The sequence below is a fragment of the Rhinichthys klamathensis genome, unplaced genomic scaffold (assembly GCF_029890125.1).
Source record: "Rhinichthys klamathensis goyatoka isolate OS25496 unplaced genomic scaffold, OSU_Roscu_1.1 h1tg000188l_1, whole genome shotgun sequence".
Classification (NCBI taxonomy): Eukaryota; Metazoa; Chordata; class Actinopteri; order Cypriniformes; family Leuciscidae; genus Rhinichthys; species Rhinichthys klamathensis.
In genome coordinates, this window is record NW_026606715.1 from 587,320 (window position 1) to 602,310 (window position 14,991).

The 14,991-nt window shown below is 42.2% G+C and overlaps 1 protein-coding gene across 1 annotated transcript in view; it reads right to left on the reverse strand.

Annotated features, from left to right (window-relative positions):
- Window positions 1-14,991, reverse strand: part of LOC130095201 (exportin-5-like) — a 122,737-nt gene that overhangs the window by 103,341 nt on the left and 4,405 nt on the right. Inside the window, exons 3-6 of the mRNA XM_056261887.1 lie at window positions 9,463-9,535; window positions 9,236-9,373; window positions 6,034-6,222; window positions 5,868-5,894 (exon numbers count right to left, since the gene is read on the reverse strand). Of these exons, the coding sequence (XP_056117862.1) occupies window positions 5,868-5,894; window positions 6,034-6,222; window positions 9,236-9,373; window positions 9,463-9,535 (427 nt within the window). The remainder of the gene's footprint in view (window positions 1-5,867; window positions 5,895-6,033; window positions 6,223-9,235; window positions 9,374-9,462; window positions 9,536-14,991) is intronic.

Below are 14,991 nucleotides of genomic sequence, written 5' to 3' on the forward strand. Positions count from 1 at the left end.
AGCACAGAAGGATCCATTTTATCAGTATTGGTCCGACATTCTATTACGGCAAGTAGACACAGGAGAGGAAGATAGGTGGTGAATAGTGAGTTAATTTAACAATAGTAGAGTGATGAGGTGAGCAGGTGAGGGAGAGTCCAAACTAAGATCTTGGTGGAGAGACAGAGGGAAGGAAGACGCTGAGGAACAGGGGGAATAGTCCACTTAACATCACTGAGGTTGGACAGAGAACTGTGGTGAGGAGTGTGCTTTTGTAGTGGTAGTGATGAGGGTGATGATGAGGAGCAGGTGTGAGTAATTGGAAATGATGTGCAGGTGGGAGCCAAGGAGGGTGATGGGAAATGTTGTGAAGAGGATGAAGATTAGGTACATGTGACATATATTCTTGCCTGCACGTAAAAATTCTAAAAACTGAAATGTTTAGCATGCACATTATACTTGCCTAGGTAAGATAAATCCAGAGTAGAATTTTTATTTTTTTTATTTTTTTATTAATACCTTTTATTTCTAAATTATGACAGTTTTTGATATAAAAATCCTATAAACATTATAAGTACAGATCAGGGTTAAAATACTATAAAATGTAAAAAAAAATACATGACTACTTTAATATTTTTCACAGTGGACGTTCTTAAAGGGGTCATATAATGCCATTTTCATACAAGTTAATTTTATTCTTTAGGGTCTAAATGAAAAGTTTGTAATATACTTTAATTAAAAATTCTCATTAGTATTGTAAGAAAACACTCATTTTACCTGGTCAAAAACAGCTCTGTTTTCAGCACGCCGTTTCAGTGCATATGCCTTTAAATGATAATGAGGTGGAATTCGCTGACTCCGCCCCTCTGTTCTGCGGGCGTTTTGTCACAACACACGTGGAGTGTTTCCTTGACAACAGTTGAGGGTATATTTTGGAGAAAGAATGACAGCGGGAGTCTCTGAGGACACATCTGTGCAACCGTATCAGTTTGAACCGGAGTCAGACCCGAACAAGATGACGGCCGCAAAGAAGTTCGACAATTAAGGCTCGAACAGGACGTTTCTGAATGGTTGATTAGCGTAATGTCACTTTGATCTATCTTTGTATGTACTGGCAGGGTAGAGTAACTTGCAACAGTTCTAGGTTGAGTTCTCTGTTACTAGTGCTTTGCCGCTGCACTAGGGGGCGATGTCCTCAGTTCTGAGGGGGGAGTATGCGGATATAAGCAGAGAAGAAGTGAAGTTAGAGAGAGGTGACAAAAACATGGATGTGAGCTGTAGCTCAAGATTTTCATCTGTGGTTTGGTTTTTGAGGAGAAATTGTTATTTTCTTTGCTACTCATTTAAGCCTAATGTTCTAATTATGCACATGCTAAATACGTCTTGAGACAAGTTTCTCTATTGGACTGTTTTATGCTAAGTTCGACCGCTTAGTGCGCGTGGGAATTATCAATGGATTATTGACTGAGTGTCGTCTTCGAATTGCTTAAACCTGTGGAACTTCCTGTGGATGTTTATTGACTGAAATCATCGTGCCATCATTGACTTTGAGAATGCTGGAATTGTGACAAACTGCGTTGGAAACTCAGGTTTTTATATCACACCAATGATTGAACTGATATGTAAATATGGTATGTGTTTGCATGGAGGGTGAACACGTTTGATGTTACTTGTTTAGCACTTAAATATAATCACTGCAAAACTCAACGGATGGTACCCTACCTCTTTACAATGATTTCATTCTGTCTTTTGTAATTCAAGATGGTATGTTACATAATGCCGCCCGAACAGGGACCTTCTGGATTATGTTGGGTGTAAGTTGCGGTGTGTAAATTTGGTGTTTTACCCTCTTGAGAATTCTACTTCCTCATAATATTTCCAAATGGCTGATATTGATGAGGATAGGAATGAGGATCAAAGAGCACCTAATTATAGTGCAGACGCGTTTACGGTGCATCGAGAGCCCATACGAGATTTGATTCAATCTTTTAGTAGTCTTTATTTGGAACAGGAGCAGGATGACGAGGCTAATGAGGTTGAAGATATTTCTCAATTACCACTTCCCCCGCCTCCTGAAGAGGAAGATGAAAGTCTTATCTCTATGGTTTTGGCCAACAGAGTTCGATATTTGGAAAATAAGATGAGTGAGGTAGAGGAAAAACTGAACACTCGTTTTGATAAGTTTGAAACCCAGCTGCTGGATAGTTTAGATACCTATCAGAACAGAATCAGTTCTTTAGAAGTCCAAGTCAAAGACTGTGAAAGATACGTGAGACAACGAGAGGAAACGGTAATTTCAGGGTCCAAGAAGGAATGTCAGCAAGTGAAGCAAGCCTTAGAGGAGAGCATTCAGGATCTGGGACGTGCAGTTATGGAGTGCCTTAAGCGGAGAGATGCTACTTCTACACCGGTTAGACATTCAACTCCCCTGCTGGGAACATATTCTCGATCCATTCAGTTTAAAACTCCCATAAATCTTGAGTTTCCTAAATTCAGTAGTCTGGATGGAGAAGATCCTATTGCATATTTAGAGAAGTGTGAAGAATATCTCGCTATCCAACCTTTGAGTAGTGCTGAGACCTTGTCTATGTTGTCATCGGTGCTTACCCATACGGCTAAGGACTGGTGGATAGCCGAGAAAGCACGTATTAAGACCTGGACACAATTTAAGACAATTTTTCTTAAGTCATTTTTACCTGACGATCATGAGGTGGAGGCAGAGAGAAGGATCAGAGAAAGAAAACAGGGAGTGGATGAGAACATTCGATCTTTTGTCTATCAGTACAGAGCTTTGTGCTTGAGGTTAAAGCCAATCATGACAGAACGTGACATTCTTCAAGCTATATTGAGGAACTGTAATCCACGCATTGCCAGCATCTTGAGAGGGACTGTATCCACAATAGAGGAACTAGTTCGTGTGGGCACACTGGTGGAATGGGACCTGAACGAGGAGAGAGTTTTCTGCAGGCAGAGGCAAGCTGAACAAGCAACTTTGCGTGGAGGAGGAAAATCTGATCGGGGGAGGTCGAACAACTATAACATTGCTATTTATGCTAAATCCTCCATGTCTACTCTATTGCTGCCTTTGAATATTCGAAACCAACTTTTGGAGGCAATTATTGATACAGGTAGTACTTATTCTTTGATCCAAGAGTCTCTTTGGAATCAAATCAAACATGTAGGGGAGGTTTTACAGTCAAGTAAGGGTCAGACATTTTCCCTAGCAAATGGCCATATTCAACATGCACTTGGTAAAGTTTCTCTGCAGTGTATAGTGTATGGCAAAGTTTATTCTTTAAGAGCATTCGTGATGCGAAATTGTGATTTGGCATTCCCTCTCGTCGTGGGACTTGAATTTCTGACTCTTTCTGGGGTGAAGTTGGATTTTTCCACTACATCATATAAGTTCCCCGAAGACGAGGAGCTACATTACTTTACTAACCCTGGTGACTTGAAGCTTGCTGTTACATCACCCTCAAGTACAAGATTGCATGTAGCACTTCCAACTAGACCACTGACTGATACTAGTCAAGCCATGGTAAAGGAGTTAGTGAGTGTAGCAGAGGTTTCAAGGAGTCAAAAAAGACAATTGGAACAACTGTTGTTCGATTGGCCTACAGTGTGCACAGATTCATTAGGATGTACTTCCATCGTTACTCATCAGATCAATATCAAAGATGAAGGGCCTGTGAGGAAGAGAGCATATCCAATACCCATCCATAAGCAAAAGTTTGTTGATGATGAAGTGGCTAAAATGCTGGAGAAAGGAATTATCAGACATTCTACTTCTCCATGGGCTGCTCCAATAGTACTTGTACCGAAGAAGGATGGAAGCATACGCTTCTGCGTGGATTATTGAGCTTTGAACGCAAAGACGCCCCTTGATGGCTTTCCTATGCCACAAGTACATGATATTCTTACTTCTCTGTATGGGGCTACCGTTTTCAGTACGTTGGATTTAAGAAGTGGCTATTGGCAAGTAGGAATGGATGAGGCCAGCATTGCTAAAACTGCTTTTGTGACCAAAAATGCCCAATATGAATTTTTACGTCTACCTTTCGGTTTGAAAAATGCTGCAGCCACTTTTCAGCGACTGATGAATTCTATTCTGCGAGACTTCATTGGCAAGTTTTGCTTTGTTTATATCGACGATATTGTGATCTATTCCCCCAGTGTTCAGGAACATTTCGGGCACCTTCGTCGATTGCTTGCTGAGCTTGAGACGGCAGGTCTGACACTGAATTTAAAGAAGTGTAATCTTCTGCGAAAATCCTTGACTTTCCTGGGGCATGTCGTATCGGAAGGAGGAGTGAGGACAGAACCTGCGAAGATTGAAGTCATAAAAAACTTCCCTGTTCCTAAATCAGTGAAAGAAGTCCAGCGCTTTCTAGGACTCACAGGATGGTATCATCGCTTTATTTCACATTTTTCTGAACTAGCTGCACCTCTTCACGCTCTGAAGAAAAAAGGTGTTAGGTGGGACTGGACGGCCGAATGTCAGCACGCCTTTGAAACCCTTAAAGAAGCTCTTCAGACTGCTCCAATACTGCGACCTCCTGACTTTAGTCAAGACTTTCGAGTGCAGACTGATGCTAGTAATGTAGTACTTGGAGCTGTGCTTACTCAAGAGACTGAGCAAGGGGAGCATGTAGTTGCATACGCTTCGAGGCTTTTACAAGGGGCTGAAAAGCATTATTCGGCAGCAGAGAAAGAGTGCATGGCAGTCGTGTGGGCAGTGGAGAAATGGCGTGAGTAACTAGAGGGGCGTCGTTTTGAGGTAGTGACAGACCATTCTGGTGACAGACATGACAGTGACAGACCATTTTTTATTGCGCGATTAACGGTCTATTTGGCCTAGCAAACTTTGTAGTTTTTTTCACATGCTTTTGCAACAGGACGCGGCATGCGTGGCGCTGCGCTATGAAACCCATTCATTTCAATGGTTTTGAAAGCGCAAGCGGATCTAGCTAGACTGGAAACAAAACAACAGGCACGACACACACACTTGTCTGTGCTTGCGAGCCGGCCAAATAGTAGGTTAACGTTACGTTTTGAGTGGATGACGAGCGCGAGACGCCGAAATGGACGCCAATAAGATTCTGAATGGAAAGTTTGCTTTTTAAAAAGTTGCCAAATGGTCCCATTGACAAGTAATACCACTTGATGGCCAAGCACACACACACAAACACAAACACACACACACACAGCTAATGCGAATTCTCCGCCCCCTCGTCAATATCAGGACCTCGTCAGTATTTCTTTCACCCTTTTATTGATGGACAGTGTTACATTGTGTGAGAGATTATTTGCTCCAAGTGAGAATGTTTTAGTGTGAAATTGAACACAGTATATGTCAATGTTGTTTTCAATAAAAAACATTTGCACAAAGCAAGCCGATCCACTTTTCCATGTTGAAAAGAGCATTAAAATAAGAAAAAATAATGGGACAAAAAGAAATCAAGAGACATTTAGAATAGATAAAAATGTGCGATTAATCGCGAGTTAACTATGACATTAATGCGATTAATCGCGATTAAATATTTAAATCGTTTGACAGCACTAGTGTTTACTGATGTATACGTACTCAGTTTGTAATAACACAATAACCATAACGGTTTGTTCATTATAAACGTGGGATTATGAATTACATTGAGAACGTCGTACATACAGTAGAAAACATGCCGTAATGTACCCTGAGTGTAATCCTTAGCCGCATTCATCGTGAAGCGTGCAAGCGATTTGCTAGAAGTAATTAGTTAATCCTAGAAATTCAAGGTATGTTTCACACTGTATATTTGTAAATGAACCGTTTTGGCCCCTAATAAGAACAGCACTAACCCCTTCCAAAAAATTATACCTGATAAGTAAGGCTAAATAATCCGACTCACCTTCAATTCCTGACCAGCAGCACATTTCTAGAAAACAACATAAATAAATCTATTCAAATCATATGAACGTGACAATATTCTGTTGCATGCACCAGACTGTAGAAAAAGCACACAAATCATTTCAAAAATGTTTTGCTTATAATCATGAATTGTCTGAAGAACTCACCGACTTTCTGTACTCATTCATATGAAGCTGCATAATCAAAATGCCCCGCAGGAAGGTGAAGATGCTGTCCATATTCTCTGTAAGGTTGTGCTGGATATCTAGCCGTCTTTGAGGGGGTAATGTCTGAAATTTGATCACGTCCTCAGCTAACCGCAGCAGGACAAGCATTACGAGTTCTGTCTGAGCATCCTAAAGAGAATTAGATAGTTTATTCAAATAGAAAATGATTATTTTACATGTCATTATTTACTAGGGCTGCCCTTGAATAAAGATTTTTCTAGTCGACTAGTAGTAGTTCATTTAAGCGATTAGTCAACTAATTGCACGTGTATATTAATAAGCCATATCATTACAATGAGCCTTTAATTGCCATATATATATATATATATATATATATATATATATATATATATATATATATATATATATATATATATATATATATATATTAGGGCTGTCAAATGATTAATCACATCCAAAATAAAAGTTTGTGTTTACATAATATATGTGTGTGTAGTGTGTATAATTATTTTGTATATATAAATACACACACATGCATGTATATATTTAAGAAAAATTTGTTATTAATATATTAAATATTTATATTTATATGTAATATTAATTATGTATAAATATATATAAAATATATACATGCACATATTTCTTAAATATATACATGCATGTGTGTGTATTTATATATACAAAATTATTAACATTTTAATAATTAATTGATAATGTTTTCTGTGTTTTCGGCTGCAGAGATTAAGTCGATGATGCTGACTTGTCATCTCCGCATTAGTGGATATTCCTATATGCACGTTTCATAAAGATTAATCTGAGAATATTTGTTTTCCACTTGAATTGGTTGAAAATCGTTTAATATTTCCAGCTTTCTATGGATATATTTATCATGTCTGTGAGGCACGCATCCTATATTATGAGTTTTGGTTCATTTATGTGAAGCGCTGCAGTTCAGGGACACAGAAACGTCAGCAAACGCATCGTATTTTTTTCCAATATTTTACAAAAGTAATAATAATAGCGCACATTTGATCTAGGTTAACGTTAGACTAGAGTGACCAGCCATGTAAAGTTTCTACTACTTACATGTTTCAAATGATAAGCCATATTTAAGGTTGATGGATGATAGGCGAACGTTTGGATTTTCTGCTCAACAGACTGAAATTACCACATGACCTGCCATTAACAATCTGTCCCTCACGGACTGCGTGACTTCGCCACTTCCTGTGGAGTTTTTTTTCTTTGACTTACCGACTAATAAAATCTTGGTCGACTAAGCCTGTTAGTCGAGTAAAGGTTAGTCGACTATTAGAGGGCAGCCCTATTATTCCTGTATGGCAGGAATGGCAGAGGACGCAACTCTTACTCTTGTAAATCAAATAGCTAAACATCTGCAACAACCAAAATCACTTGCTCGGGTTCTTTTTATTGATTTTACATCTGCTTTTAATACTATGCAAATTGATATTCTTTTAAAACAACTTCATAGGATGAATGTGAATGGTGGGCTCATTCACTGGATTAGAAGTTTCTTAACTGACCGCCCTCAGAGAGTCTTAATGAATGGGGTCTACTCAGATGAGCTTGTCATAAATACTGGAGCACCACAAGGCTGCGTGTTGTCACCTCTGTTGTTTTCAATCTATATAAATGACATGACTGTGCACAGCACCAATGTTAGTTTACTTAAGTATGCTGATGACATGGCCTTGGTAGGACTTCTCACAGAAAATAATGCAGCACATGAGGAAGCTTATTTTAGCCAAGTCACTTTACTGCAGGACTGGTGTCAGACTGTTAAACTGGAAATTAATGTGACTAAAACAAAAGAACTTATAATACGAACGAAACCAAGAGGGGCCAGTAACATCACCCCTGTTGTACTTAACAGCCGGCCTGTGGAAGTAGTGGAAAATTTTAAGTACTTGGGTACAATCATTGATTGCACTTTAAGTTTTAATGTTAACTCAGAGAGTATTTTTAAGAGAGCTAACCAGCGATTGTTTTTAATTAGAAAGCTGAGGAGCTTCAAGGTCAGTCAACACATTCTTGAGATGGCATATAGGGGTCTGGTAGAAAGCATTTTACAGTTCAATATAACAGCTTGGTATGGCAATCTGAATGTGAAAGACAAAAACAAGCTTTCCAAAATTGTTAATATTGCAGGGAAGGTGATTGGCAAGTCACAAAGGCAGCTTGGGGATATGTATGATAGGGCGGTACTCAGGAAGGCCAGACAGATATCAACAGACACCCTACACCCACTCAACTCAGAGTTTGAGTTGCTCCCATCTGGCCGTAGATTCAGGGTCCCAAGGGCGAGCCGGAACATTTATAAGAGATCCTTTATTCCCCATGCCATACAGGAACTTAATTTAAACTGAAAGCGTCTTTGTGTTTTATATAACTTCTAATCGGCTGCGCTGCTTTCCATTTTCTGTTGTTGTATGTTGATGGTGGTAGTGTCATACTTCTAAACTGTGTGTATTTTGTCATTTTAACTGTTGTGTCACTGATGCATATATGTTTGGAGAAGTCGAAGACAAATTTCCACCAAGGTGGACAATAAAGTCTAATAATAATAATAATAAAAATATTTACTAAATCTGAATGCAAAATGCTTAAGTAGCAGATCAACCGAATGTTCTCACACTGACTCCTGAAGATTCCTGTAGAGTTTAGTTCCAACCAGGTGTGTCAAATTTGACCAATTATTTTTGCCAATTACAATAATAAGAGAACATTTTGTTTAGTGTTTTTTTTTGTGTGGGTGTCTTGGCTAGTTTGTTCTTGTTGTGTCCAGAATCCAAAAGTTTTTATTTTCTTCATATTCTGTGCAGTACTATATGGAAGCTTATATCTGCCATGGACTATATATATATATATATATATATATATATATATATAAATAAATAAATAATAATATTGCAACATCTCACAATTTTGACTACCCACCTACCCGTCCCCCCCCCCCCAATTTTTTTAAAATAAACTTTCTAGACCTTAATTCAGTGTGTAGAGACCTCCATTCTTCTTTTATTTTCTGCAGCAGAGTCCAATTCTGGGTTTTGGATGTGCACACCTACTTTGTTTTTGGAACTAAACTCTGACAGGAAGGCATAACTTCAGGAGCAGGATGAAGCAGACCTGTCCTACAACATCAAGCCAAAACTCTTGATACCCCCATAGCAGCCAGGGCCTCCATCTCCTTCAGCATGTCCGGCCAGTGCTGCGGCCACTCTTGCTTGATCATCTCAACTACTATGCGTGAGAGCGCATCCTTAACATGACATTCCTCTTGCAGAATTGGATGTGTACCCTAAAACAGGACATTAAGCCATATAAATAAGAAATCTTCACAAAGCATGCAATAATATAATTGAGTAGAGACACTTCTAAGATGCTCACATCGGACAACAGGCCCATAGTGCAATTCTTCAGCCGGAGCTTTTCTTGTGGTGCCATGTTATTCCACTGAAACCTGTTCATAGAAGAATGTGTTCAGTTTAGTGTTCAATGTACACTATACCTACAGTATGTTTCCATCCACCCATTTTGGGGAAAAACTCATATGCTCAACTGAGGTGGATATTTTTTGTATCCAATAAGAAGACATGCATATAAACTATGAAGGAAAAGCATTTACAGAATAAACTCCTTGATGCATTAACTCGTGTGACTTTGTCCCAACAGAGGATGTGATTGGATAACTGGACTAACCAGCAGACCAATTTACACCTGGTATTAACCCTCATGTTGTGTTCGGGTCATTCTGACCCGAGAAGATTTTCTTTTTCCCGAAAATATTAGTTAATGTTATCGCATTGGACTGAAACGTCTCGGTTACGTATGTAACCCTTATTCCTTGAAGGACAGAACGGAGTCGTAGTCGACTGATTGGGATCACGCTTAGAGAGCCTGTCATCTTCGAGTACTGTTAAAACGAGCCAATGTACATTGGCATGCGTGAAATGCATCACACACTCCGCCCCCGCGGCGCGGGTATAAATACGGAAGTGGATGAACGCACTAGTTGTTTTTTAAGGGACGCTGCGGAAGCCACATCCTGCCCGAAGGGAGGTAGCATGTGGAGAATACACATATGGACTGGGCGGATGACCGGGCAGTACAACATATGGAATGTCACTGGGGTGGCTCCAGCCTATGACAGGGGGAGACTCAGCCGGACAGTGACAGCAGAGCAGACTCTGCCAAGGGAAGACACGGGCTCGCCGCAGGGAGCCGTACCGTGGAAGAATACACATATGGGATCACAGCATATGGACCCAGCCTAACACAGGTTCCACCAGTGCATACGAGTGATAGGCCTGGCTTCGGACGTCGAAGAGTATGGAGGAACTCGACAGGGTTTGGCTAAAAAAACTCAACTGGAGCCAGAATTGCGCACGTATCCAGTCCATAGGAGGGGAATGGCACCGCAAGCCGACACAACGAACTGGGCTTACAGTGAAACTGGCTTCATGTGAAGGGAGCCCACGGGAAGCAGCGGTTCGACTAAGGTGTCACTCAGCCCCAAATTCTAGAATATCTGTGAGCAAAGCACTCTGTGTCAACTCTAGGCGGGAGCACACACTCATTTAAGTGGAATTCACCACCTTAGTGGACATGTGCATCTCAGGATTTTCACCAAGATGAAGGCAGGCACATTCAGTGGGCCAACCTCGCTTGGAAACATCCTTCCCTCTCTGCTGATTTCCTTAACAGATTAAAGCTGGTCTGAGGTCCTAAGGCTTGCGTTCTGTGTGTAACCGCAATGTAGCGGACGGATAGAGAAAACCAGGGCTGGGTCTGCCTCCGCCGGGGCAGCGCTCGCAGGCTCACCATCTGGTCCCTCTTAGGAAGAGGTAGGAACCTTGGGCACATATCCAGGCCGGGGTCTCGGCTAGTGAGAGTTAGCCGGCCCAAATTCCAGGCACAAGTCATTGACAGAAAGCGAGCAAGTCCCTACCCTCTAGTAGAGACCATGCGAGCAGGAGAACTGTAAAAACAGAATTTTTAACTCACTGCATGCAGTGGCTCAGGGGCGGTCTCTGCAGTGCAGTAGCACCAGAGATAGGCCCAAGAGGATAAGAGGGGCGCAGGGATGACCCTTGCTCCCTCAGGAACCTGACGATCAGGACGTGCTTCCCATGCTTCTGCATATGATGTTCGTCATAAAATTGAGGGTGAAGGAACAGCCTACTTCATCCCAACTTGCAGGAAAGAGAGCACTGAAATAACCGAATGCTCTCAGAATCTCCTCACAGAGAGAAGACTCATTCAACAAATAGGTTCCACTTCTAATTTAGCAAAGCACAACTGCCTTTATTCTTAAAGGGGGTGCTTGCAAAAGTGATGGTCACAACCACATCTCCTTGTGGTAGCCACCTGAACCTACCCGTCCAGTTCTTTGAACGTGGGTGCCATCATGCCCTGTCCCTGAAATGTATTCAGGGGAAGTCAGGAAGGCTGTCGGGGGAACTAGGTCTGGTTGGGCCAATAAGGGGCAACTATCAAGACCTGTTCCACTCCTGACTTGCACAAGACAGGAGCACTGCTCAACACTAGATGTGAAGATCACTGAGCTCAGGTGCATCTCTGCTCAACACCTAAGTGTGATAATTCACTGAGCTTCAGGAGCATTTCTGCTCAACACCTGAGTGTGATGAAAATCAGTGAACTTGGGCAGCGCCAAGCGATAATGAATCGCATAGCCGCTTTCTTAGAAGGCTCACTGGGGAACGCATTTCTGCTGGGCCCCGGGGTCAGCTGAGAGCCAGTGTCTGTCCAAGGGATGTCCGCTTAGACAGAAACACAACTGGCAGAGGGAGACGAGTCTGGAGAGGCAACAGTTGTAACTGTGCGGCCCCGAAGTGGTCCCTGCTCGTTGGCGGCACGATTGAGCAGGCCGGAAGAATTTCATAGTGGAATGAAGAGACCTGAACTGCTAACTCGAGGTAACGAACACCAATGCAGTCGGAGGTTGCCCAGGCCTCCGTTAAAGCATGCCTTTTGTACATGGCCCCTCAGTCGGTGTTAGTGGACCTGAAGGTCTGAACACGGGCTGAGGGTTTGGCGGTGATTTATTTTTTTATTTTTTTCACAGGGCGTGCCACTCTGCCACGGTCACCTCGGGACTCGATCATAAAACTAGTGCCGAAGCGGTCTTCATATGGAGGAAGCCAAGCGGCTTCAACAAGAGGGAGCTGAAGGGTGCAAGGCTTTGCAGGGTCACAAACCGCCAACAAGCCCTCTTGGGGCCCAGGAAGGGAGAAATTGCTCTTTCTTTGAAAATGTGGGTGCCGCTGGCTCCGCTTTTATGGGCCCCACACAAAACAAAAACTTTATAAGTGTAGGGAGTGGCCGGTGACCATCTCCAAGAGCATTTCCTCCATCCCTGGGTGGCTCACCTCAGGTTTAACGCTTTTGCTATCACTTGCCACCTGGCTTGGCAGCGCCTGAAGTGGGCGGGGCACCCCTTCTGCGGCCGCAGGCGGGCGCCCTCGGCGACGAGCTCTAAGCCCAAACATGTAATACAACTCTTGTGACCGTCAGAGGGGGCCCTTCCGCACCCAGAAACGCACAGATGGAATAGCATCTTGAAAAAGACACAAAACTTACCCGTGTTGCTCTTTCAGAAATGGGACCCGTCACCAGTGCCGGAGCACACAGGGAATGACCGCGGCAACACTGAATTCAGTGAACTGAAAACAGTGAAGCACTCACTTTTCCGCCCTCAACCAGCCCTCAACACACACACAAAACAAAAAATTTGCTTGCTGTTAAAACAGCAGTTGAGAGCTCAAAGCTCGCGATCACCGCTGCACTCGCGCTGTAAACCACCAGCACCGGGAGAGTCTTCCAAAAGAACTCACACTCACAACACAAACACACTAAAAACACAACACACTCGCTCGTTGAAACTTCAGAGACATCAAAGACGATTGGCTCCAAAGCGAAAGACAACAAGTGCGTGCATCCACTTCCGTATTTATACCCGCGCTGCGGAGGCGGAGTGTGTGATGCATTTCACGCACGCCAATGTACATTGGCTCATTTTAACAGCACTTGAAGATGACAGGCTCTCTAAGCGTGATCCCAATCAGTCGACACGTCACTGAAAGGGAACTTAGTGACTTTGTTCACAAAGGGTATAACCACTTCTCAAATGTTTTTTGACAATTTTCTTTTTTTGGGGGGGGGGGGGGGGGGGGGGGGGGGGGATGTTTGTCACCTTGTTACACACTTGTTACACACTTGTTGTATTCCTATAGCTTATAAATCAGTTATGCTATATTAATTGCTGCTCGATTATGGAAAAAAATCATAATCACGTTTATTTTGGTCAGTATTGAAATCACGATTATGTAACAATTATTTCACATGACTTTGGGAATGTATTGCATTTGTAAAAAAAAAAAAAAATATTTAAACAATTCTTAAATCGAAATTTGAACATTTATTGTACTTTAACTAATAAATAATATACAGTGTTTCCGCTACATTCATTCTGCAGTGGCGGCCCGCCACACCAAACATCATCCCGCCACGGCTGCAGCTTCTCAGTGAAGTCCGATATTGTGCACACTATTGTGTTATTTGTTAAGCCCCACTTAAGGCAAAATATTGTAAAGCATCATAACGTTTTCGTGCACTATATTCCAAGACTTCTAAAGTCATTCGATTGCATAATGTGAGGTAAAAAATTATGTCGTTAAGTTAAAGTTAATCTCTCCTCAGTCTTTCTCCATTCAGCATTCAAACAGCGTGTCGCGTTCGGTTAAGACAGTAACACGACGACACTCTCTTCAATCAGGCACTTGCACTCGACACTTGCACAATCAGGCCAGTATTGCATCATAACTCAAGTTGATCATTTTCACTTCTTTTTAAGTCTTATCAGTTTAAACATTCAAGCCGAGAGTTTATGGCTTCGGGAGGGGCAGATGTGCGTGTACGCGTGTCATTCAGAACACAAGACAAAATAAGAGTGTTCTTGCGAAATTCAATTAATTGCACAGCCCTAATGTTAATCACCCAATATTGGATTCAGGGCCCTATCTTGCACCCAGCGCAATTGACTTTGTACACCGACGCATGAATCATTCGTATGATTCGACTTTTTCCCCCACAGACGCACGCCGGCAAACTAGGGACTGAACTTGCGCTCCCTGGGCGGTTCAGCGCAAAAAAGGAGGCGTGTTTCGGCGCAAACGTTCCCTGGTGCAATTTTGCAGTTCCAGAAAACAATTGCGCCACTGACCAGAATAAACCTACTCTAAAGTCAGTGGCGCGTTGCGCGTACATTCAGATGCTATTTTAAGCGCGCATGCTTGGCCATAATACAGAGTGTGAACAACACGCATACACTGTAGTTGATTCTCTCATCTACACAGATGCATTTTCCTTTTTGCAAATGATACATTATTATAAGGAAAAATATTAAAACACGAGGGAAATCATTGTTGTGTCCATGACGATGGGAAAAATAGGCATAAAGCTTACACATTTACCCAAATTATTATATGCATGTTTAACCGAAGCTAATTTGGGTGGTTTGTCCCATCCCCAATGTCACTTCTTTTTCTTTTACGGCCCTGACGAGAACATCGATCTCCTCGGCTGTGAACCGATTCTGAAGCGCGCTGGTAAATGCGCCGTTATAATAGTATTGCGCCATGGAACAAGCGCACCTCGTTCGCCATGCTCTTAAAGGGAATGTGAGATGACGCTCTGATTGGTTTATTTCACGTTACGCCCAAACCACACCTATGAATAATGAAGCTACTTCAGACCAACCCCTTTTAGATTTGCGTCGAGCGCAAGAGTCATTTATCCCGCCGGTAAAATAGCAACAGCGCCCGGGATACACCCAAAAAGTTACTTGCGCTTTGCGCTTGACACTTGTGTTTCAGATCGTTAAAATAGGGCCCTCAA